The sequence below is a fragment of the Chlorocebus sabaeus genome, chromosome 21 (assembly GCF_047675955.1).
Source record: "Chlorocebus sabaeus isolate Y175 chromosome 21, mChlSab1.0.hap1, whole genome shotgun sequence".
Lineage (NCBI taxonomy): Eukaryota > Metazoa > Chordata > Mammalia > Primates > Cercopithecidae > Chlorocebus > Chlorocebus sabaeus.
Window position 1 is genome coordinate 123641444 of NC_132924.1, and position 25076 is coordinate 123666519.

The 25076-nt window shown below is 57.1% G+C and overlaps 1 protein-coding gene across 3 annotated transcripts; it reads left to right on the forward strand.

Annotated features, from left to right (window-relative positions):
* The first annotated feature begins 1920 nt into the window (after positions 1 to 1920).
* On the forward strand, positions 1921 to 25074 carry NOS3 (nitric oxide synthase 3). 3 transcript variants are annotated; one of them, XM_073009495.1, is made up of 26 exons: positions 1921 to 2129; positions 3370 to 3481; positions 4556 to 4704; positions 5055 to 5217; positions 6583 to 6674; positions 6765 to 6906; positions 7174 to 7313; positions 7434 to 7608; positions 10237 to 10338; positions 10968 to 11162; positions 11281 to 11354; positions 11530 to 11674; positions 11918 to 12022; positions 17058 to 17125; positions 17521 to 17637; positions 17734 to 17908; positions 19559 to 19691; positions 19818 to 19896; positions 20029 to 20216; positions 20741 to 20913; positions 21220 to 21430; positions 21522 to 21609; positions 22358 to 22479; positions 23231 to 23379; positions 23722 to 23916; positions 24039 to 25074. In XM_073009495.1, exons 1-26 carry the CDS (start codon positions 1972 to 1974, stop codon positions 24204 to 24206), a joined length of 3618 nt encoding a protein of 1205 aa, XP_072865596.1. In that variant the 5' UTR covers positions 1921 to 1971; the 3' UTR covers positions 24207 to 25074. The 3 variants fall into 3 exon arrangements, with proteins under 3 accessions (XP_072865596.1, XP_072865597.1, XP_072865598.1); XM_073009496.1 differs by lacking the exons at positions 17058 to 17125; positions 17521 to 17637; positions 17734 to 17908; ... (8 more) ...; positions 23722 to 23916; positions 24039 to 25074 and adding an exon at positions 13148 to 14551 and having other exon boundaries at positions 1940 to 2129; XM_073009497.1 differs by lacking the exons at positions 17058 to 17125; positions 17521 to 17637; positions 17734 to 17908; ... (8 more) ...; positions 23722 to 23916; positions 24039 to 25074 and adding an exon at positions 13308 to 14551 and having other exon boundaries at positions 1940 to 2129.
* The last annotated feature ends 2 nt before the right edge of the window (positions 25075 to 25076 follow it).

The following is a 25076-nucleotide window of genomic DNA, read 5'->3' on the forward strand; positions in this document are numbered from 1 at the left end:
TACAAAAATTAGCTAGGTGTGGTGGCAGGTGCCTGTAATCTCAGCTACTCAGGAGCCTGGGGCAGGAGAATCGCTTGAACCCAGGAGGCGGAGGTTGCAGTAAGCCAAGATAGCACCATTGCATTCCAGCCTGGGCGACAGAAGCAAGACTCCATCTCAAAAAAAAAAAAAAAAAAATTAGCCAGGTGTGGTGGCGGATGCCTGTTGTCCTCAGGAGGCTGAGGCATGAGAATTACTCCGGGAGGCAGAGGTTGCAATGAACCAAGATCATGCCACTGCACTCCAGCCTGGGTGACAGAGCAAGACTCTGTCTAAAAAAAAAAGACAGAAGGATGTCAGCATCTGATGCTGGCTGTCACCTTGACCCCGAGGATGCCAGTCACAGCTCCATTAACCGGGATCTAGGAAAATGAGTCATCCTTGGTCATGCACATTTCAAGTGGTGGCTGAATATTGAAGCCAGACTTGGGATCTGTTGTCTCCTCCAGCATGGTAGAAGATGCCTGAAAAGTAGGGGCTAGATCCCATCCCCTGCCCCACTGGGAAGGCGAGGTGGTGGGGTGGGGTGGGGCCTCAGGCTTGGGGCCATGGGACAAAGCCCAAGCCACCCTTCCATCTCCCTCCTCCTGAGACAGGGGCAGCAGGGCACACTAGTGTCCAGGAGCAGCCTTCTGCATGCTTATGAGGCCCCTTCACCCTCCACCCTCCAAAACTGGCAGACCCCACCTTCTTGGTGTGACCCCAGAGCTCTGAGCACAGCCCGTTCCTTCCGCCTGCCTGCCCCCCACCCAGACCCACCCCAATCTTATCCTCCACTGCTTTTCAGAGGAGTCTGGCCAACAAAAATTCTCTTGTTTGTTTGTCTGTCTGCCGCTCCCAGTCTCTGCCTCTCCCAGTCTCTCAGCTTCTGTTTCTTTCTTGAATTTTCTCTCAGTCTCTGAGGTCTCAAAATCACGAGGCTTTGACCCCTGTGGACCAGATGTCCAGCTAGTGGCCTTTCTCCAGCCCCCACAAGATGGCACAGAACTACAAACCCCAACATGCACTCTGGCCTGAAGTGCTTTGAGAGCACTGGTATGCCCCACCTGCATTCTGGGAACTGTAGTTTCCCTAGCCCCACATGCTCTCACCAAGGCATCAAGCTCTTCCCTGGCCGGCTGACCCTGCCTCGGCCCTAGTCTCTCTGCTGACCTGCAGCCCTGGGAAGCATGCGTCACTGAATGACAGGGTGGGGGTGGAGGCCCTAGATGGCAACTTCCTGCTCTTTTGTGTCCCCCACTTGAGTCATGGGGGTGTGGGGGTTCCAGGAAATTGGGGCTGGGAGGGGAAGGGATACCCTAATGTCAGACTCAAGGACAAAAAGTCACTGCATCCTTGCTGGGCCTCTATCCCCAAGAACCCAAAAGAACTCAGGGGTAGGGATCCAGGAGCTCTTGTATGTATAGGGGGAGGTGAAGGAGAGAACCTGCGTGACCCTAGAGGTCCCTGTGGTCACTGAGAGTGTGGGATGCCATGCCCTGCTGCAGAAAGGGTGCTCACCTTCTGCCCGACCCTTCAGGGAAAGGTTCACAGGGGTGAGGCCAAAGGCCCTTCTGTCTGGTGCCACATCACAGAAGGGCGTTTATGACCCCCTGGTGGCTCTACCCTGCCACTCCCCCATACCCCAGCCCCCACGCTGCAGCCCCAGGGCTCTGCTGGACACCTGGGTCCCACTTATCAGCCTCAGTCCTCACAGCGGAACCCAGGCGTCCGGCCCCCCACCCTCCAGGCCGGCGGGCGTGGAGCTGAGGCTTTAGAGCCTCCCAGCCGGGCTTGTTCCTGTCCCATTGTGTATGGGACAGGGGCGGGGCGGGGCGAGGGCCAGCCCTGGAGAGCCCCCTCCCACTGCCCCCTCCTCTCGGTCCCCTCCCTCTTCCTAAGGAAAAGGCCAGGGCTCTGCTGGAGCAGGCAGCAGAGTGGACGCACAGTGACATGGGCAACTTGAAGAGCGTGGCCCAGGAACCTGGGCCACCCTGTGGCCTGGGACTGGGGCTGGGCCTTGGGCTGTGCGGCAAGCAGGGCCCAGCCACCTCAGCCCCTGAGCCCAGCCGGGCCCCGGCATCCCTACCCCCGCCAGCGCCAGAACACAGGTAAGGGCCAGGCAGCTAGGAGTACGTGGGCACAAGGGTGGTGTCAAGGCCTGAAGCCTGGGGCTGGGAAGGTCTGGAACCTGTAGCCCAGCCAGGAGGGCCAGGTCACAAATGCAAAAGGGCTATCGGTGTGCACAGAACAGGACAGTCTGGGAGGCTCAGAAAGGAGACCAGGATCAGAGTCGGCAGGTGAAAGCTGGGAGTAAGGTTGCCAGCTATAGAATCCCGCCAGGGTTTGAATGCTGCTCTGCCGCCAAGAACTGTTTGAGCAAGTTACTTAACCTCTCTGAACCTCCATTTATGTAGAACGGAGATACGGCAATACTTACTCCGTGGGGTAGTAAGTTTCTAGCTCACAGCAAGCCTTCAACCACAGCGATGATTATTTAGCTGGAGAAGAAAGGAGCTGACAGCAGTGGTTACAGGAGAGTGAGAAGGTGGGGTCTCCCAGAAGAGGGAGAGAGTTGGGCAGGAGACTCAGGCCCTTGGAGTAAGGGGACTGAGAAGACAGAGCCACCAGGCTTTTTTCCCCTGCTCCAGCACCCTCTTCTAGTGGCTGTCACCCGAAAACTGGACCATGCAGTTCCCAGAAGAGTCCTCCCTGGGGCAGAGGTCCCAGTAGAGAGGAAGGACCCAGAGGCCTGGTGGGGTGCCAGGCCAGGGGAGCAGGCTGGGGCTGCAGGCAGCTATGCGGGGAAGGCTGAGGGCTGGGGCCCTGCTGCTCAGGCGCACCCTTGGCCTGAGTCCCTCCCTTCCTCCCTGCCGCTGGTGGCTCTGGGAGGAAGTGATAAGGCCTGCGAGGCTTCCCTTCACACAAGGGGCTGCTGTCAGGAGGGGGTGTGAGTGTGGAGGGAAATCAGGGCTGAGAAATCCCTGCAGGGCTTCCCTCTACTCAAGCACCAGGCTCTGTCCCCCTCAGGGTAGGGCTTATAGCAACTTTGCGGGGATTGGTCACCCCATCTCCAGAAGAGGTGAAGCGGGTGCTGCAGGTGGGGTGCAAACTCAGCCTCTGGGCAGGGACTCAGGAGCTCAGCACTAGCAGCCCTTGTGGCCCAGGACCCTGGTCTATAAACAGAGGCACAGCTCACGCCTACCTCCTAAGGCATGCGGGACGTCAGAAGGCATGCAGCAGGTGGGCCTTGAGATCGCCAGTGCTGTAACAGTGGCCTCCGGGTGACATCTGGGGAGGCTAAAAGGAAACAAACCCTTTCCTGATGACCCTATCCCTGGCTCCCAACAGCCCCCCAAGCTCCCCGCTAACCCAGCCCCCGGAGGGGCCCAAGTTCCCTCGTGTGAAGAACTGGGAGGTGGGGAGCATCGCCTATGACACCCTCAGCGCCCAGGCACAGCAGGTGAGGCTGGCCTGCCGTGTCCCCATCCCCATCGTCTCCAGGGGAAAGGGTGGGTAAGGCCAGGCCTCAGATGGGGCTGGAGAGGGAAGCGCCACCCTTCTCTGAATTGGCCTCTTGTTTCCAAAAAGAGGAGAGGACTGGGAAGAACCAGCGGAGTTGAGGGACATGCACGGGACTTGGGTGACCCTCAGCCTCCAGCCTTAACCCTGCACCCTGGTTCAAGCTCTCCCCTGTCCCACCCCTGCACCCCTCCTCCCTCTCCCCCGTACCACGCCTGCATCCCTCCTCCCTCTCCCCATCCCACCCCTGCACCCCTCCTCCCTCTCCCCTGTCCCACCCCTGCACCCTTCCTCCCTCTCCCCATCCTATCTCTGCACCCCTCCTCCCTCTTCCCCGTTCCACCCCTGCACCCCTCCTCCCTCTCCCCATCCCCCCCTGCACCCCTCCTCCCTCTCCCCCATCCCACCCCTGCACCCCTCCTCCCTCTCCCCGTCCCACCCCTGCACCCCTCCTCCCTCTCCCCCGTCCCACCCCTGCACCCCTCCTCCCTCTCCCCGTCCCACCCCTGCACCCCTCCTCCCTCTCCCCCGTCCCACCCCTGCACCCCTCCTCCCTCTCCCCCGTCCCACCCCTGCACCCCTCCTCCCTTTCCCCGTCCCACCCCTGCACCCCTCCTCCCTTTCCCCCGTCCCACCCCTGCACCCCTCCTCCCTTTCCCCCGTCCCACCCCTGCACCCCTCCTCCCTTTCCCCCGTCCCACCCCTGCACCCCTCCTCCCTTTCCCCCGTCCCACCCCTGCACCCCTCCTCCCTTTCCCCCATCCCACCCCTGCACCTTTCCTCCTGCTCCCCCATCCCACCTCTGTACCCCTCCTCCCTTTCCCCCGTCCCACCCCTGCACCTTTCCTCCTGCTCCCCCATCCCACCTCTGTACCCCTCCTCCCTCTCCCCCGTCCCACCCCTGCACCCCTCCTCCCTTCCCCTGTTCCACCCCTGCACCCCTCCTCCCTCTCCCCCATTCCTGTCCCACCCCTGCTCCCTGGCCTGGCCTGACTTTTGCACTCCCTTGACCCAGGATGGGCCCTGCACCCCAAGACGCTGCCTGGGCTCCCTGGTATTTCCACGGAAACTACAGGGCCGGCCCTGCCCTGGCCCCCCGGCCCCTGAGCAGCTGCTGAGTCAGGCCCGGGACTTCATCAACCAGTACTACAGCTCCATCAAGAGGTGACAGCTTCCCGGACGCCACAGCCTCCTTTGTCCCACTGAGGCCCCAGAAACCCCATGAGGACCTTCCCTCGACCTACTCCCTTCCCAGATCCCAACGCGGCCCACTCCCTTCCCAGATCCCAACGCGGCCCACTCCCTTCCCAGATCCCAACGCGGCCCACTCCCTTCCCAGATCGCAAGGCGGCCCACTCCCTTCCCAGATCGCAACGTGGCCCACTCCCTTCCCAGATCCCAACACCACATGGGCCCCTCCTGCCCTCCCCCAGCGCTCACACATAGCCTGGAGGAGGGCCTCCCTGTCCCACACAACTTCCTGCTTGTCCCTTTCCCACCCCTCTCCTCCCCAGGAGCGGCTCCCAGGCCCATGAACAGCGGCTTCAAGAGGTGGAAGCCGAGGTGGCAGCCACAGGCACCTACCAGCTTAGGGAGAGCGAGCTCGTGTTCGGGGCCAAGCAGGCCTGGCGCAACGCTCCCCGCTGTGTGGGCCGGATCCAGTGGGGGAAGCTGCAGGTGAGGCCAGCTAGCGAGAGAGCCAGGCACTACTGAAAGGGGAGCGGGGTGGCGGGGCAGTTCCTGAGGCTTCCCAGGGACCGGGAGGTCCCAAACAGTGGGGGAGATCCTTGCCTGTTCCCTTAGAGACAGGAAAGGTAGGGGGACCACCCCACCCTCAGCACCCAGGGGAACCTCAACCCAGTAGTGAAGACCTGGTTATTAGGCCCTATGGTAGTGCCTTGGCTGGAGGAGGGGAAAGAAGTCTAGACCTGCTGCAGGGGTGAGGACAGCTGAGCGGAGCTTCCTTGGGCGGTTCTGTCAGTAGCAGGAGCAGCCTCCTGGAAAAGCCCTGGCTGCTGCTTCTCCCCCAAAGGAGAAGGCTTCTCCTGCTAGGCCAGTCCAGTGCAGCCCCTCACCCACACCCGCTGCTCCCCCAGGTCCCCTGCCTCGACGTGCACCCTCCCTCACACCCCAGCCCACAGACCCTGGGATGGCCTTGGTTACTGGAACAGCCTGTGACCACAGCACTGAGAGAAGCAAGCTGCCCCATGGGGGACTTGGTCCCATGGCCTTGGCCTCCTTCACCATCACTGGCCGCCAAAGAGTTTGAAATAAAGCCACGTGCCCAGTGAATCCCAAAGGAGCCTCAAATAAAATAAAAACAATCCTATCTGACACTTGCCTGACGCTCTAAGTCGTTCAAAGCTTTAACTCAACTTTGATCCATCTGAGCTGCCATAGTGGACCCCACTCAGAGCTGCGTCCCTCCCTTGACCCCAGGCTGGTCTCTGCCACTCCCCTGCCCCTGTCACTGGCACATGTTTCCTCCTCCCTCAGGCAGGAGTGGGACCTCCCAGCCTCCTCCTGGGGCCTCCACTCAGCCAGCCAAGACAGCTCTTCCAAGCCCTAGAATGTCAGGATGAGCAGGGTCCTAGGAGGCCCCTGGTGCAGTCTTCCCTTCCTACCATCCATGTGCTCAAAGAAAATCAGATGGCTGGCTTGGGTCACCCATCCTTTCTTGAGTGCCATGGATCATGGGGGATTTGCTGCCCACACTCTTAGGTGGCCTCTTAGACATCTGTTAGTGCCTAACCCAAGCATCAGTTTGACAGAGGCTGAGTCCCTCCTCTGTACTGGGTACCAAGTCAGCTTCTGTAGGGATGGGGAGACACCTGGCCCAGGGAGGAGATGAGGAGCAGCCCGGATGGTGCTACATATGTCAGAGAGCAGGGCAGGAAGGGATCAGTGTGGATGCCAGTGGTTAGGAGGGCGCCATGGGGTGAACCATGGCCCCTGCCTCCTCATCAGCAGCTCCTCTGGGGCTGATACTCAAGATCCCGTCTCTCTCCTCACCCTCCTCTCTCGCTGCCTCGGCTGGCTCAGGTGTTCGATGCCCGGGACTGCAGGTCTGCACAGGAAATGTTCACCTACATCTGCAACCACATCAAATACGCCACCAACCGGGGCAACCTTCGGTGAGTGCTCCCCACCACACCAGGCCCCAGCCTTCTCCCCCGAGGCAGGGAAGGCAGGGCTCTGACCAGCTCTTTCCCCATGCATGCCAGCTCGGCCATCACAGTGTTCCCGCAGCGCTGCCCTGGCCGAGGAGACTTCCGAATCTGGAACAGCCAGCTGGTGCGCTATGCGGGCTACCGGCAGCAGGACGGCTCTGTGCGGGGGGACCCAGCCAACGTCGAGATCACCGAGGTGGGCACCGAGAACCACCAACAAGGGTGTCCCCAAGGTGGAGAATGAGGAAACCAGTGGGGAGAAGGCTCTGGGGATCCAGGCAGGAAGAGGGGAGCCTCGGTGAGATAAAGGATGAAAAACGCCAAAGGAGGAGTGCCTGGGTGGTCACAGAGACCCAGTCAATGAGGGGTCCTGGAGCTGAAGGCAGGAGACAGTGGACGGAGGGGTCCCTGAGGAGGGCATGAGGCTCAGCCCCCAGGCCCCCCTCTGGCCCGCTCCCCACAGCTCTGCATTCAGCATGGCTGGACCCCAGGAAACGGTCGCTTTGACGTGCTGCCCCTGCTGCTGCAGGCCCCGGATGAGCCCCCAGAACTCTTCCTTCTGCCCCCTGAGCTGGTCCTTGAGGTGCCCCTGGAGCACCCTACGTGAGCACCAAAGGGATTGACTGGCTGGGGTCACCCGTGGGTGGGATGGAGGGGGCCATCCCTGAGCCTCTCGAGGAAGGCCTGCAAGGGGGTGCTGATCCCACACCCCAACACCCCCAGGCTGGAGTGGTTTGCAGCCCTGGGCCTGCGCTGGTACGCCCTCCCAGCAGTGTCCAACATGCTGCTGGAAATTGGGGGCCTGGAGTTCCCCGCAGCCCCCTTCAGTGGCTGGTACATGAGCACTGAGATCGGCACGAGGAACCTGTGTGACCCTCACCGCTACAACATCCTGGAGGTGAGGCGCGGGGTGGGGCTCAGGCACCGAATGTCCCTGCCCCAGGCGGGAGTCTGGCTCTCACTCCATCCCCAAAATGCCAGCCACGGGGACAATCAGAGCAGGTCCAGGACTGCCTCCTAAATAAGAACTGAGGACTAGCTCTGGAACCACTGAGGCAAAGGGGTGGGGGGATGGGAGGGTGTGTGTGGGGGGGTGTGAGTGGGTGAGTGTCAATGTGTGGGTTTGTGGGGGTGGGTGGGGGTGGGTTTGTGGGTGTGTGTAGGGGGTGAGAGTATGGGTTTGTAGGGGTAGGTGAATGTGGGTTTGTGGGGGTGCGTAGGGGGTGAGAGTATGTGGGGAGTATGTGGGTTTGCAGGGGTAGGTGAGTGTGGGTTTGTGGGGGTGTGTAGGGGTGAGTGTGTATGTGTGGGTTTGTAGGGGTAGGTGAGTGTGGGTTTGTGGGGGTGTGTAGGGGGTGAGTGTGAGTGTGTGGGTTTGTAGGGGTAGGTGAGTCTGGGTTTGTGGGGGGGTGAGTGTGAGTGTGTGGGTTTGTAGGGGTAGGTGAGTGTGGGTTTGTGGGGGTGTGTAGGGGGTGAGTGTGTGTGGGTTTGTAGGGGTAAGTGAGTGTGGGTTTGTGGGTGTGTGTAGGGGGTGAGTGTGTGTGGGTTTGTAGGGGTAGGTGAGTGTGGGTTTGTGGGGGTGTGTAGGGGTGAGTGTGTATGTGTGGGTTTGTAGGGGTAGGTGAGTGTGGGTTTGTGGGGGTGTGTAGGGGTGAGTATGTGTGGGTTTGTAGGGGTAGGTGAGTGTGTGGGTTTGTAGGGGTAGGTGAGTGTGGGTTTGTGAGGGTGTGTAGGGGTGAGTGTGTATGTGTGGGTTTGTAGGGGTAGGTGAGTGTGTGTGGGTTTGTAGGGGTAGGTGAGTGTGGGTTTGTGGGGGTGTGTAGGGGGTGAGTGTGTGTGGGTTTGTAGGGGTAGGTGAGTGTGGGTTTGTGGGGGTGTGTAGGGGGTGAGTGTGTGTGGGTTTGTAGGGGTAGGTGAGTGTGGGTTTGTGGGGGTGTGTAGGGGTGAGTGTGTATGTGTGGGTCTGTAGGGGTAGGTGAGTGTGGGTTTGTGGGGGTGTGTAGGGGGTGTGTGTGTATGTGTGGGTTTGTAGGGGTAGGTGAGTGTGGGTTTGTGAGGGTGTGTAGGGGTGAGTGTGTATGTGTGGGTCTGTAGGGGTAGGTGAGTGTGGGTTTGTGGGGGTGTGTAGGGGGTGAGTGTGTATGTGTGGGTTTGTAGGGGTAGGTGAGTGTGGGTTTGTGAGGGTGTGTAGGGGTGAGTGTGTATGTGTGGGTCTGTAGGGGTAGGTGAGTGTGGGTTTGTGGGGGTGTGTAGGGGGTGAGTGTGTATGTGTGGGTTTGTAGGGGTAGGTGAGTGTGGGTTTGTGAGGGTGTGTAGGGGTGAGTGTGTATGTGTGGGTCTGTAGGGGTAGGTGAGTGTGGGTTTGTGGGGGTGTGTAGGGGGTGAGTGTGTATGTGTGGGTTTGTAGGGGTAGGTGAGTGTGGGTTTGTGAGGGTGTGTAGGGGTGAGTGTGTATGTGTGGGTTTGTAGGGGTAGGTGAGTGTGTGTGGGTTTGTAGGGGTAGGTGAGTGTGGGTTTGTGGGGGTGTGTAGGGGGTGAGTGTGAATGTGTGGGTTTGTAGGGGTAGGTGAGTGTGAGTGTGTGGGTTTGTAGGGGTAGGTGAGTGTGAGTGTGTGGGTGTGTAGGGGTAGGTGAGTGTGTGTGGGTTTGTAGGGGTAGGTGAGTGTGGGTTTGTGGGGGTGTGTAGGGGTAGGTGAGTGTGGGTTTGTGGGGGTGTGTAGGGGGTGAGAGTGTGGGTTTGTAGGGGTAGGTGAGTGTGGGTTTGTGGGGGTGTGTAGGGATAAGTGGGTTTGTGGGGTTGTATAGGGGGTGAGTGTGAATGTGTGGGTTTGCAGGGGTAGGTGAGTGTGGGTTTGTGGGGGTGTGTAGGGATGAGTGTGGGTTTGTGGGGTTGTATGGGGGTGAGTGTGAATGTGTGGGTTTGTAGGGGTAGGTGAGTGTGGGTTTGTAGGGGTAGGTGAGTGTGGGTTTGTGGGGGTGTGTAGGGGTGAGTGTGTGTGGGTTTGTAGGGGTAGGTGAGTGTGGGTTTGTGGGGGTGTGTAGGGGTGTGAGAGTGTGGGTGTGTGGGTATGAGTGTGGGTGTGTGTAGGCAGTGAGTGTGAAATTGTGGGTTTGTGGGGGTGGGTGGGTGTCAGTGTGTGGGTTTGTGGGTGGGTGTGAGTGTGAGTGGGTGGGTGAGGGGGGCATGGGCGTAGGTGTGAACGTGTAGTTGTTCTTCCAGGTATAGGACCCATAGCTCTAGAGCTTTCATCAGATTCTCAAAGGGGACCTTGACTCGGAAAAGGTTAAGATCCATTTTATAGATGAGAAATTAAAGCCTGGGGCTGAGGAATGACTGGCCCAAGATCCCTCTCTGCTCTGAGGTGCCTTTGCAGGCAAAAACCTGAACCAGTCCACTCGACAGCCAGGCCTCCCAATGGACACCACCCACCTCACTCCTCCCAGCCATGCGTGGGAAACAGATAGTCTCCCCACCCCACCCCCATCATCTCTGTCCCTACCAATGCCACACACCCTCCTGCCCCAGGATGTGGCTGTCTGCATGGACCTGGATACCCGGACAACTTCGTCCCTATGGAAAGACAAGGCAGCGGTGGAAATCAATGTGGCCGTGCTGCACAGTTACCAGGTGCATAGGCCCAGACTGGCCAGGAAGGCCAAGGGTTTGCATACAGGGGCAGCAGGGGCGGGGGATGGAGGAGAGGGAGCCATTTAGAAACTGGGGCAGGATTTGGACAGGCAGAAGAAGTTCCATAGTCCCAGTGCCATGGCACACACTGGCCTGCGGTTCGGGGACAGGGCGGGTACTATTCCAGGCGCTGTCATCTGGCAGCTTACTGTGTGCCAGGGACCTTGCTGTTTATAGCATACCCAGTCATATTGATTCTCAGGGCATATTGGGTATTTTAGTTTGTGGGGACCCACTGGATCCTGGAAACGAATATTAGGATTGAGGGCACACCAGGAGTCATAGTTTGAGGAAACCGGGGCCTGCTGAGAATTTCTGTGGGCTCTTTGGTTTGGGGGCCAGGCATATAGATGCTGGAGATTAGAACTGTTGTTTCATGTTGAACTTGGAGCATGACCATGCATGATGCAGTTTGGGGTGAGGGCGACATTGTGGTTTGAGGGGACACAGGGTGTGTTAGATATGGGGTAACCTAGGCACATGTGGTTTTGGGTGACAGGAGTGGTGGAGGGAGAATGGGCGAGGTCTGTGGGTCTGGTCTGAGCCTCTCCTCCCTCTCTCCCTTCCAGCTGGCCAAAGTCACCATTGTGGACCACCACGCCGCCACAGCCTCCTTCATGAAGCACCTGGAGAATGAGCAGAAGGCCAGGGGGGGCTGCCCTGCAGACTGGGCCTGGATCGTGCCCCCCATCTCGGGCAGCCTTACTCCTGTCTTCCATCAGGAGATGGTCAACTATTTCCTGTCCCCAGCCTTCCGCTACCAGGTGCCCACCCTAACTGGCTCTGCCAGCCTGGGCCCAGCTCTAATTCTACGCAGCCCCTGGGGACCTCTAACCTTTCCTTTTCTTTACCTCCCCTCCCAACCCCATCACCTCTCTGCAGCCAGACCCCTGGAAGGGCAGTGCGGCCAAGGGCACCGGCATCACCAGGAAGAAGACCTTTAAAGAAGTGGCCAAGTGGGTACCCAGGAGCACTGTCCTCCCCCATGCACCCTGGGGGACCCTGCCCCCAGCAGTGTTCTGGGCCCACCACTCAGTACCCCAAAACCCTGTTGTGAGGGGAGTGGACCCTTGCCTGGGGAGGCCCTGCCTCTGTGCACCTGGGACACCCTCACGCTTCCCTCTCCCGCAGTGCCGTGAAGATCTCTGCCTCGCTCATGGGCACCGTGATGGCGAAGCGAGTGAAGGCGACAATCCTGTATGGCTCCGAGACCGGCCGGGCCCAGAGCTACGCACAGCAGCTGGGGAGACTTTTCCGGAAGGCTTTTGATCCCCGGGTAGGGCTGAGCCCAGGGGAGCAGGGAGCTAGAAAGAGGGGGCTCTATCAGTATCTTCAGAGGTGCCCCGGAGGACAGGAAGTGTTAAAAGTCAGGACTCACAAGTGTGACTTGACACCCGGAACCACAGGTCTTTAGAGATCAAATTGGGGCCTGAATCTTGCACTGCCAGGGAGGCCAGAGTGAGGAGGACAGGGCCTCCGGGGGTCACAGAACCCAGGATATCTGTCTTCCCACCCACAGGTCCTGTGTATGGATGAGTATGACGTGGTGTCCCTCGAACACGAGACGCTGGTGCTGGTGGTAACCAGCACATTCGGGAATGGGGATCCCCCGGAGAATGGAGAGGTGAGAGCTTCCAGGAAAGGGGCTGCTGGGAATGAGGAGAGACTCAGAATTGGAGTGACTGGGCAGGAACCTCTGCCCAACACACACACACATACACGCACACACACACCAGGATGGAAAGGGAGATGATGCTAAGAGACCCCTGGAGCCTGAAACCCCACACAAGCCACACTCCTAGCCCATCCACATGGCTGCCCGCCTACAAGCACATCTGCTGAACTGCGTCCCCAAGTCATTTCCATTATCAGTGCAAGTTTTTAATACAAGGAAGGCATGTTCTGACTGACCAAGAGGTTAGACTGTGCTCAGGCACTAACAAGAAAAATAGGGAGGCCGGGCGCGGTGGCTCAAGCCTGTAATCCCAGCACTTTGGGAGGCCGAGACGGGCGGATCACGAGGTCAGGAGATCGAGACCATCCTGGCTAACACGGTGAAACCCCGTCTCTACTAAAAAGTACAAAAAACTAGCCGGGCGAGGTGGCGGGCGCCTGTAGTCCCAGCTACTCGGGAGGCTGAGGCAGGAGAATGGCGTAAACCCGGGAGGAGGAGCTTGCGGTGAGCAGAGATCCGGCCACTGCACTCCAGCCTAGGTGACAGAGCCAGACTCCGTCTCAAAAAAAAAAAAAAAAAAGAAAAAGAAAAATAGGGATATGTCACTGAGGGCGGCTTCTAGGATGTGGGTAATGTTTCTTAATGGGATGCCGGTTACACAGGTGTGTTCAGTTTGTAAAAATCCATAGAGCTGTACATTTACAACACGTACAACACTATTCCAGCATTTTCTTTTCTTTTCTTTGTTTTATTTATTTTGAGAATCTATTTATGTTGCCCAGGCTGGCCTTGAACTCCTAGCCTCAAGAGATCCTCCTGCCACAGGTCCCTTTTTTAAAAGAAGAAATAGAGAGCTGTTTCGATGCCAACATAGATTACATAACTTCACTTTTTAAAAAGAAACACAAAGCTAGAGTGCCATCCTTGAATGCCTTCTCTTGCAAGCGTAGGTGTCTCTGAGCTGCCCCAGGCTAGGTTCATTTCTGGGTCTTACCTGCTCCAGCTTCTAGGTGTTAAAGCCCTTATTAGCACTAAGTACTTCCTCAGTACTCTTTTTTTTTTCCTTTGAGACAGGGTCTCACTTTGTGGCCCAGGCTGGAGTGCAGTAGTACGATCATGGCTCACTGCAGCCTCAACCTCCAAGACTCAAGCAATCCTGCCACTTCAGCCTCCCAAGTAGCTGGGACCACAGCCACATGCCATGATGCCTAGCTAATTTTTGTATTTTTTGTAGAGATGGGGTTTCGCCATGTTGCCCAGGCTGGTCTCTAACTCCTGGGTTCAAGCAATCCACCTGCCTCGGCCTCCCAAAGTACTGGGATTACAGACGTGAGCCACTGCACCTGGCCCCCAGTATCGTAAGCAAGCTTGAATTTGGTGAAAGCCTTTTTGCTGCCTTAGTGTCCATTTCAGCCCCCATTCTGACCTACCTTTTAAAGAAAAATAGCACCAGCAATTGACTTTTTTTTAGCATAAAGGTGTATAGACACCCATATAAGCTACAGCCTTCACAAGGCATAGCACATTTTCATCACCCTGGAAAGTTCCCTCATCAGTTCCTCACGTGAATCCCTTTCCAATCTGTCTCTCTGTCAGACGTGTCTGTCACCACAGATTAGTTTTACCTGCTCTAGAACAGCACCGAGATGGAAGCACGCAGTGTTATGGCATCTCCTGCTGAGTCTGTTTTTGAGGCCCACCCGTGTTGTTGCATGACTCAGTATTTCACTCATTCTGCTGCCGAGTGCCATTCATTGTGTGAATATCCCCAGTTTGTTTATCCGTTCTCCTGTTGGTGACACTTGGGCTGTTTCCAGGTCGGGGCTATTATGAATAAAGCTGTTATGAACATTCTTGTACCCGGCTTTTGTGGGCTTATGTTTTTATTTCTCTTGGATAAATACCTAGGAGTAGAATTGGTAGGTCATAGGGTAGATGCATGTTGAATCTCTTTTTTAAAAAATAAAACTGCCAGGCCAGGCGTGGTGGCTCACACCTGTAATCCCAGCACTTTGGGAGGCCCAGGTGGGCAGATCACTTGAGGTCAGAAGCTCAAGACCAGCCTGGCCAACATGGCAAAACCCTATCTCTACTAAAAATACAAAAATTAGTTGGGCGTGGTGGTACACGCCTGTAATCCCAGCTACTCAGGAGGCTGAGGCAGGAGAGTTGCTTGAACCTGGGAGGTGGAGGTTGCAGTGAGCCGAGATCACGCCACTGCACTCCAGTGTGGGTGGGTGACAGAGCAAGAATTCTACTCAAAATAAAATACAAATAAATAAAATAAATCTGTCGGCCGGGCATGGTGGCTCAAGCCTGTAATCCCAGCACTTTGGGAGGCCGAGATGGGTGGATCACGAGGTCAGGAGATCGAGACCATCCTGGCTAACACGGTGAAACCCCGTCTCTACTACAAAAATACAAAAAACTAGCCAGGCGCGGTGTCGGGCGCCTGTAGTCCCTGCTACTTGGGAGGCTGAGGCAGGAGAATGGCGTGAACCCGGGAGGCGGAGCTTGCAATGAGCTGAGATTCGGCCACTGCACTCCAGCCTGGGTGACAGAGCGAGACTCCGTCTCAAAAAATAAATAAATTAATTAATCAATTAAATAAAATAAAACTGTCAAACAGTAAAGCAAATTAAACTGCCCTTTAAGATCTGTGCAATTCAATGTATGTAATTTTATGCCAAACTTTTAACAAATCTAGGAATACAGCTCACAGAAAATGGGGTATATTCACTAAAATATGAACAGGAATATTTATAGCAAATTTGTTTGTACTACCCCACACTGGAAACAATTCAAATGACCATCGACAAAAACAGATAAATTCTGGTATATTCAAGTGCCATATCGCACTAAGTGTGAACAAAAGACAACCACACACAACAATGCAGGTGAATCTCAAAAAACGTGAAGAGAAAAAAAAAGCCAGACCAAAGAATACACACTCTACTACAGGATTCACTTTATATAAAGTTCAGAAACAGGCAGAACTAATCCATGGAGTTAGAAATTGGGAGAGGAGATAGTCACTGGGGTGGGGGTGGCAGTGACAGGAAGGAGGCACAAAGGTGGCTTCTAGGATGCGGGTAATGTTTCTTTTTTTTCTTCTCTTTTTCTTTCTTTTTTTTTTTTTTTGAGATGGAGTCTCATTCTGTTGCCCAGGCTGGAGTGCAATGGCGTGATCTCAGCTCACTGCAACTTCTGCCTCCCCGGTTTGAGTGATTCTCCTGCCTCAGCCTCCCGAGTAGTTGGAATTACACGCACCCGCCACCATGGCCAGCTAATTTTTGTATTTTTAGTAGAGACGGGGTTTCACCATGTTGGCCAGGCTAGTCTTGAATCCCTGACCTCAGGTGATCCACCCGCCTCAGCCTCCCAAAGTGCTGGGCGTGAGTCACTGCACCCAGCCATGGGTAATGTTTCTCGATGGGATGCCGGTTTCACAGGTGTGTTCAGTTTATGACAACCTGTAGAGCTGTACATTTACAACATGTGTGCACCTCTGGACTTGTGTTGCACGTTGACAAAACATTCAAAAATGAAATTCAAATCACGCTTGCTAACTCTGGCGAACCTGGGAACCAGCACCCAGAGGCATCTGCAGTTGAGCACCAGATACTGTTCCTTCCAGCTTCCTTCCCCTGGGAGGTCCACTTCACGCCGCTTCGTCATGGCATCACAAACAGGGCCATGGTCTTCTGAGGAGGGCAACCTGCACAATGTCTGCTAGTGACCAGGACACTGCCAAAGGAACTGACAGTTTGTCCACCCATGAAATCCACTAAAACAGGAAAGATTTGCCCTAGCCATTGCTACCTGGGACTGAGGAAAGAGCCGTGCCCTCCCCTGCAGCTGCAGGATATCTGCCTGCCCCAACAAGTGGGGATTCAGCAACTCCACTTTTAAGGATTACCCAGCTGAAGCATTTAAAAGTAGGAGCGAGGCACAGGTACAAGGGCGTTTGAGGGCGCATTGTTCCCAGACCACCCAGCTGCCCTTCATTCTCAGTGAAGTACAATGTAGCCACTAAAAAGAAAGAGGTCATGTTTTGGGAAGTCCAGGCAGGAGGATTGCTTGAGCCCAGGAGTTCAAGGCCAGACTGAACAACACAGTGAGACTCCATCTCTTCAGAAAATTTAACAATTAACCAGGAGTGGTGTCACAAACCTATAGATCTAGCTACTAGGAAGGCAGAAAAATCCCTTAAGCCCAGGAATTCGAGGTTACAGTGAAATATGATCGAGCCACTGCCTCTCAACCTGGGCAACACAGCGAGACCCATATCTAAAAACAATACTACTTAATTAGGTCAATATTGTTGTATTGGCCTGGAGGGATGCCTGCAATAAATTATTGATTAAAGGCCGGGCACGGTGGCTCACACCTGTAATTCCAGCACTTTGGAAGGTCGAGGCAGGCGGATCACAAGGTCAGGAGATCGAGACCATCCTGGCTAACACAGTGAAACCCGTCTCTACTAAAAATACAAAAAAATTAGCCGGGTGCGGTGGTGGGCGCCTGTAGTCCCAGCTACTTGGGAGGCTGAGGCAGGAGAATGATGTGAACCCAGGAGGCAGAGGTTGCAGTGAGATCGCGCCACTGTACTCCAGCCTGGGTAACAAAGCGAGACTCCATCTAAAAAAAAAAAAAAAATTATTGATTAAAAACAAGGAAGTATAGTATGGTACCACTTTTATTTTTTAAAAATACTATAAATATGCACATAAGTTCAAGGAAAAAGGGCTGGAAGGTTAACATCTGTCAATGGTGCATATGCCTGGAGGGAAGATGGGGTGGTCTTTATTACTTTTCACATTTCTGTAATGTCATTTTTCAAAATGAAAATTTTTGAAATTTTCAAAACAAAAATTAAAAGTTACGAATCAATAATAATGAGGGTCAGCTGGTACAGTTTTAAACTTCTGTGTTGTTTGAAATGAAACAAAACTAACCCTGATGCAAACGCTCCCCTCGCCAGAGCTTTGCAGCTGCCCTGATGGAGATGTCCGGTCCCTACAACAGCTCCCCTCGGCCGGAACAGCACAAGTGAGTTGGCTGAGAGTTTGAGGGGGCTGGGGGAGCTGAGGCATTTGGAGACACAAACAGAAAGCGGGTCTGAAAAGCCCTCCCTCTGTGCCTCGACTCGTTTTCCCACCAAAAGCCAGGGCTCTAAGATGCCCTCCCTTCCAGGCTGGAACGGCAGTCCAGACCTGCCTGCTTCTGAGAGCCGAGACAGTCCTGAGGTCTTCAGAGATGGGGGTGTGGTGTGGCAGGGCCCCAGGCTCAGAAGCCCCTGGGATGCTGGCCCTCAGCCCCTCCCAAGGGCAGGGCCTTTCCTGTCCCAGAGGCAGAGACCCTGAAGCTGTCCCTGGGGCTGCACCTGGGCCTGGGATGTATCTCCAGGGCCCTGTGACAACCTTGTCTTTGTCCTCTCTTGCCAGGAGTTATAAGATCCGCTTCAACAGCATCTCCTGCTCAGACCCACTGGTGTCCTCTTGGCGGCGGAAGAGGAAGGAGTCCAGTAACACAGACAGTGCAGGGGCCCTGGGCACACTCAGGTCGGGGCCTCACCAAGAGGGGTGCAATGGGTGGGCAAGCTGCCTGGGCAAACGTGGGCTGCAAAGGGAGCTCTAGTGACAACCCCTGCACCCCAGGTTCTGTGTGTTTGGGCTGGGCTCCCGGGCCTACCCCCACTTCTGCGCCTTTGCTCGTGCGGTGGACACGCGGCTGGAGGAACTGGGCGGGGAGCGGCTGCTGCAGCTGGGCCAGGGCGATGAGCTGTGTGGCCAGGAGGAGGCCTTCCGCGGCTGGGCCCAGGCTGCCTTCCAGGTGAGCCCAGCCCAGCCCCTGTTCTGACTCCTCCTACCTGGGATGCCTCCTCCAGCCTCACTCTGTCCTGATTCTGTCTGGTTCTTTGGTCCCTTCCTGTTCCTCCCAAAATCCACCCTCATCTCTCCATGGCATAGCCAGCTCTTCTGGGTCAGAGGCAGAGGACGATGTGGCCCTGCCGACCACAGGGGGTGCCTAGCCCAGGCAAAAGTGCAGCCAAAAGCGAGCAGGCAGGGCCCTGGCAGGAGGGAGCTTCAGCTAGGCACAGGCTGGGCCTCATGAGTGGGTGCACAAAGGGAGGGGGTGCAGGGCAGGGCAGGCCACCCCAACCAGGATGGGCAGGATGGAGGGAGAAGGAAGGGACGGAGAGAAGGTCAGACAGAGGCAAAGGCTGAAGCTGAGGCCAGCACAGAAGCCACAGGAAGTCAGAGGCCAGACAGCCTGGGGCGGTGCCTGCACCACAGAACTGGTCCGGGGCCAGGCAACCAAGCTCAAGGAGAGGTGGGTCCCTGGGGGCCATGGCTTTTTAAGCCTGGGCTTCCTCAGGGGCAGCACTGCCTGTCTGGGGATCATGTCTGCAGTTGACAGGGGCTTGGTCTCCCCAGTGCCACACTGTTCAGGGCAGTGCTGCTCCCCGGGGGCCCAGGTTGGAGCTCAGCAGATTTGCCTTGACTGGAGGAGGAGGGCATCCTAGGAGGAGGGGGAGAGGAAGGGCTACCTCAGGGACGGGGAGGTCAGGCTGCAGAAACACATAGGCCCCGATTAGGAAGAAGGGAACGGAAAATAAGACTTAAAGAATTTAAACAAAAAGAGCCATTGGAGCAGGACGAGACCACATCATAAGGTTTTGGGAATAGGACTTTAGAGGTGTGGGATCCATTACAGCATCACTGAACCAGAAGCAGGAAGGCTGAGCTAAGCAGAGCACCAACAGTGGAGATAGGAAGGAAGGGAGGGAGGGAGGGGGCTGAGGAAGGAAGGCAGAGATATAAGACTTCACATGCACCACAAAAGAAAGATTAACGGGACTTGGTGATATGAGGCTCAGCCAATCACAGGTGAGCCCTGGATTTCAAGCCTGGGAATGGCCCAGCAGTTTTCCAGCTGTGTGCCTGACAGGATCCACACCCGCCCAGGGGTCTGCCCCGTGGGGTCCCCTCTGCCGCCCGAATTGTGCGTCCCTTCCCAGGAGCACTTACTATCTGCACGCACTTTATGGAACGCTAAGGGCGTTCCATAAAGTATCTCATCTAATCTTCACCAGAACACAATGAGGTGTAAAGATGGGGAAACTGAGGCATGTCACTGTAAGTACGCGAGTCGGAATCTGAATGCAGGTCTGAACACACAGATGCCTTCACAGAGCTACTGTGTGCCAAGCACTGTGCTTCTTGGGTCACGGGATGAACACTCACCAGATAAGGAAAGATGCACCAATCAGGACGTGCAGAGGAGGAGCCAGCTGGGTCCCTGGGCCCAGCGGCGAATCCATGAAATGGGCTGGCGCAAAACGTGCTGTCGTTGGCGCCGGCCTCAGCCACTGGGGCTGCCAACCCCCCAGGAGCAAGACGCAGTGAAGCCGCCCAGGCTCCTCACTACGTCGCCCCCTGGTGGCGGGAGGTCCTCAGCCCTCACCGGCCTATCCCGCAGGCCGCCTGTGAGACCTTCTGTGTGGGAGAGGATGCCAAGGCTGCTGCCCGAGACATCTTCAGCCCCAAAAGGAGTTGGAAGCGCCAGAGGTACCGGCTGAGCGCCCAGGCCGAGGGCCTGCAGTTGCTGCCAGGTGGGCCCTGGCCTCACCCTCACCCAGCTGGTTCTCAGAGGACCCCGTACCCCGGGACTAAAGCACTCAGGGGCCAGGCCCTGCTCCCTGGTTCAGGCTGCCTCGTTTGCCCCTCCCCGCCACCAGGTCTGATCCACGTGCACAGGCGGAAGATGTTCCAGGCTACAATTCTCTCAGTGGAAAACCTGCAAAGCAGCAAGTCCACGTGAGGACGACGGCTTTACCGCCCCCCAACCCCTGTCCTGCACACCCCGACCCTGGACCCTCCTCCTCCCACATTCTTCCCCCCCCCCACCCCTCTCTGACTCCCCATAAGTGCCCCTCTCCCCACCCCCAGGAGGGCCACCATCCTGGTGCGCCTGGACACTGGAGGCCAGGAGGGGCTACAGTACCAGCCGGGGGACCACATAGGTGTCTGCCCACCCAACCGGCCCGGCCTTGTGGAGGCGCTGCTGAGCCGCGTGGAGGACCCGCCTGCGCCCACCGAGCCCGTGGCAGTAGAGCAACTGGAGAAGGGCAGCCCTGGTGAGGGGCAGCCTGGGATGCAACAGGGCACACCAGCCCCATGCCCAGCCCCACCCCCAACCCCAGGCCTCCAGGAGCTCAGGCCCCGGGGGATGGCCACCTCCTCCGCAGCTCAGCAGGTGGGCTCAGAGCTGGCTGTGCTGCTCACTGCCGGGCTGGCCTTGTTGCTGGACCATCCCCACACCCTCAAATGCACCCCCACCAAAAGGCTGTCCCCTCCCTCCGGGCTCCTCTCCAAAGCTCCCCTGGCAATCTAGCTTGCTCTGGAGCTGGCAATGGGGCTATTTGCTGTCACATCAATGCCTTGGCTTTATTTAAAATAAGGGGGTGGCATCAGAGGCAGAGGAGCCCAGACCAACCCAGTCCAGCCAGAGGCCCCCACACAACACACTGAGGCTACCCAGACAGGCCCACCCCGCTGCTCAAGGGCAGGCTCTCTAACAGTCACCCAAACACAAACATCAGCCCAGGTACTACAGTTCTGCTGGGCCCTGTCCTCAGAGGTCCCTGTGCACCATCCCCAGGTGGCCCTCCCCCCAGCTGGGTGCGGGACCCCCGGCTGCCCCCGTGCACGCTGCGCCAGGCTCTCACCTTCTTCCTGGACATCACCTCCCCGCCCAGCCCTCAGCTCTTGCGGCTGCTCAGCACCTTGGCAGAAGAGCCCAGGGAACAGCAGGAGCTGGAGGCCCTCAGTCAGGTTGGGGGCCACCCCAATAAGGCACAGGGGCTAGAGAGACGGGATGAACTGGGGGAGCCCCAGGGGCAGGAAACCTCCATGCAAGGTCCCCCCGGGGCTTTCTTCTGGCTGACATGCACTGGTGCTTTAAGACCCAGCTCCCCAGGGAGGAATTCATGGCTGTATTCTCCAGGTCTTACCGAAAGCGCTATTGGCCTGAACTAAGGAGGGAGAAACCCTAAAGAGGCTCAGCAGGGGAGGGGACAAGAAGGGAGGTCACTAGGAAGGGCTATGGGGCCCCCAACCCACTGCATCCTGCCCTGCCAGGATCCCCGACGCTACGAGGAGTGGAAGTGGTTCCGCTGCCCCACGCTGCTGGAGGTGCTGGAGCAGTTCCCTTCGGTGGCACTGCCTGCCCCACTGCTCCTCACCCAGCTGCCTCTGCTCCAACCCCGGTACTACTCAGTCAGCTCAGCACCCAGCACCCACCCAGGAGAGATCCACCTCACTGTAGCTGTGCTGGCATACAGGACCCAGGGTGAGGCAACGAGCAGGAGCAGGCCTGGCCACAGCGGGGGTGGGACTGGCCCCTCTCTGGCCCTTCACCAGCCTCTGCTTCCCACCCCCAGATGGGCTGGGCCCCCTGCACTATGGAGTCTGCTCCACGTGGCTAAGCCAACTCAAGCCTGGAGACCCTGTGCCCTGCTTCATCCGGGGGTAAGTGAGATGGAGGACTCGGTGGGGAGCTGCCCAGGGTCAGGGTGGCAGCTTTGGTGAGGAGTAAGGAGTGTCACTGGTGAGGGGTGTCACAGGAAACAGGAAGGAGCTCTGTAACATGTCAAGGATGTGGTGTCATTAGGTCACTTCAGAACTCTGGTTAAGCTTTGACTCTCTCATTCATTTAGACTCAGAGTCCTGCCCTGAAACTACAGCTCCCAGAGCCAGAGCTTGGATCAAACCGGCTGGCCCTGTGGCTTTCTGAAAGCTTCTGTATTCCTCTCTATGTCCCTGGGCTGTCTGATGTTGGGCAGCATGGCACCTGGGAACTACAGTCACTAAATCCTCACTCAATCCAGAGAGAACTACTAGTTAGGGTTAAGACCACCCTTGGCCTTAGTGTCACCAAGAACTCAAAGAAGGTGAAGTTTTTTTGTTTTTTTTGTTTTTGAGATAGGAAGTCTCTTTATGTTGCACAGGCTGCTCTTGAACTCCTGGGCTCAAGCAATCCTCCCACCTCGGCCTCCCAAAGTGCTGGGATTACAGACATGAGCCACTGTGCCCAGCCCAGAGTTCTTTTAATAAACCCATCATGCTTCCTACGAGCCAGACACTGCTTTAAGGACTTCATGAATATCAACTTATTTATCAGGAGAGCCTGGTTCCTCCTCGCTCCACCCACCCTGCATGGTGAGAATGGGGGAGCAGGGATGGCAAAGGGGACCTGATGGAGTGTCTCTCCTGCCAGGGCTCCCTCCTTCCGGCTGCCACCTGATCCCAGCTTGCCCTGCATCCTGGTGGGCCCAGGCACTGGCATTGCCCCCTTCCGGGGATTCTGGCAGGAGCGGCTGCATGACATTGAGAGCAAAGGTGAGGCTGGCGACTAAAGGACTGACTGCAAGGAGTCACACAATCTAGGGACAGAGCGGTGGGGCTGGAAGGCAGGAAATAGATAGGAAAGAGAGAGCAGGAAACAGAGGCCACAAAGCTGAAAAGACGCTCCTGAGACCAAGGGGAGGGCAGGTACCGAAGGCAAGGGCTGGGCCCTGTGTGTCTGGCTTCCTGGTGCCTGGCACATAGTAGGTGTTGACTGGATTAAGGACAAAGGAAAATAGAATTTTCGAAGGGATTAGGGCTAAGACTCAAAGAAGAACTGCCCAAGGTGGATTCTTGACTGTGCCAGAGCTGACCAAGTTCTGTCCAAGACCTAAGGATGCTACAAGGTGTTCAGATTGAGCACCGGGTGCCCAGGGTAGTCTGTCAATCAAAAGAAGAGGGCTGTGACTGGGAGGAGAGTTAAAAGTGTGGGAAAATATGAAGTGGGAGCAGGGAAGGGGACTTCGATGTAACACAGTGCAAAGGGCATGGAATTCTGAGTCCCAAGGCTCACATTCTAGCGCAGCTCCACCAGGGGCCACCACCTCACCGGGGCTTCCCTTCCTTCTGTAAATCAGGGCTGTGCAGGGTCTCTGTGAAAGCATTCTGCACCCTCTTGGAGATGAAAGTAATAGCTTCAGCCCAAAACGCTGGGCTGCCAGGCTGGGCGAGGGTGGCTAGTGGGGAGGTCCCACTAGCACTGTGCCTCGGAGAAGGGCCTTCCCAAGCGCGGGGTTGCTTGCAGGGCTGCAGCCCACTCCCATGACTTTGGTGTTTGGCTGCCGATGCTCCCAACTCGACCATCTCTACCGCGACGAGGTGCAGAACGCCCAGCAGCGCGGGGTGTTTGGCCGAGTCCTCACTGCCTTCTCCCGGGAACCTGACAACCCCAAGGTGTGAGACCCTGAGCGCGCAATGGTAACCTGAAGATAGGGAGAGAGGGGAGGACTCACGCTATCCAGCAGAGCGCACCAACCATGGCCCTCCGTGGCCTCCCACGACCACTCAGCCACCCCTGCACACTCTGGCCCACCCTCGTGTCCCGGCCCTTCTAGGCCCGCCTCCCCCCGCCCCGCCCCGCCCCTTTGGCTCTGCCCTTCTTGACACCGCCCCAGGGCATGCAGGCCCAACCTGGCCCGCTCTGTAGACTTTCACGCCCAGGGCCAGCCAGCAGCCCCGGGCTGCGCCCCCGCGCCCACCCCCACCAGGGCCCGCCCTAACCCCGCCTTCCCGCAGACCTACGTGCAGGACATCCTGAGGACGGAGCTGGCTGCGGAAGTGCACCGCGTGCTGTGCCTCGAGCGGGGCCACATGTTTGTCTGCGGCGATGTCACCATGGCAACCAACGTCCTGCAGACAGTGCAGCGCATCCTGGCGACGGAGGGCGACATGGAGCTGGACGAGGCCGGCGACGTCATCGGCTTGCTGCGGGTGCGGAGGGGCGGGCCGGGCCGGGGGCGGGGCGGGCCCGAGGCGGGGACTAGGCCCCGGGCTTGCGGGGTTCCTGCTAAGGTATCCGACGGGTTCTGATCCACTGCGCTCTTTTCCGCCAGGATCAGCAACGCTACCACGAAGACATTTTTGGGCTCACGCTGCGCACCCAGGAGGTGACAAGCCGCATACGCACCCAGAGCTTTTCCTTGCAGGAGCGGCAGCTACGGGGCGCAGTGCCCTGGGCGTTCGACCCGCCCGGCTCCGACACCAACACCAACGGCCCCTGAGAGCCCCCTGGCTTTCCCTTCCAGTTCCGGGAGAGCGGCTGCCCCACTCAGGTCCGCCCGACCAGGACCAGCCCCGCTCCTCCCCTCTTGAGATGGTGCCTTCCCACATCTGTCCAGAGGCTGCAAGGATTCAGCATTATTCCACCAGGAAGGAGCAAAACGCCTCTTTCCCTCTGTATGCCTGTTGCCTCTGGCCTGGGTCCGCCTAAATCTGGAAGGCCCCTCCCAGCAGCGGTACCCCAGGGCCTACTGCTACCCGCTTCCTGTTTCTTAGGCGAATGTTAGATTCCCCTTACCTCTCTCAGGAGTATCTTACCTGTAAATTCTAATCTCTAAATCAAGTATTTATTATTGAAGATTTACTGTAAGAGACTGTGCCAGATGTTACAAGAACTACTAAAGTGCCTAACCCAGCCCATGTGGATTACAATTTTTTTTTTTTAAAGGGAGTCTCACTCTGCCACCCAGGCTGGAGTGCAGTGACATGATCTCAGCTCACTGCAACCTCTGCCCCCAAGTTCAAATGATTCTCCTGCCTCAGCCTCCCGAGTAGTTGGGATTACAGGTTCCTGCCGCCGCACCTGGCTAGTTTTTGTACTTTTAGTAGAGACAGGGTTTCACCATCTTGGCCAGGCTTGTCTTGAACTCCTAACCTCGTGATCCACCTGACTCAGCCTCCCAAAGTGCTGGGATTACAGGTGTGAACCACTGCGCCCGGCGTGGATTACAATTATCAAATGACAAGATTTCTGTTTTAACCTGTGCAGTTGTGGGTATGTAGGGGGGAAAGGGGTCATTCTTTTGACAGAGAGTCCTACATGCCACTTGACCCTGCTCTCTAAAAACATGGTTTCCAGCCAGTCTGGGCTG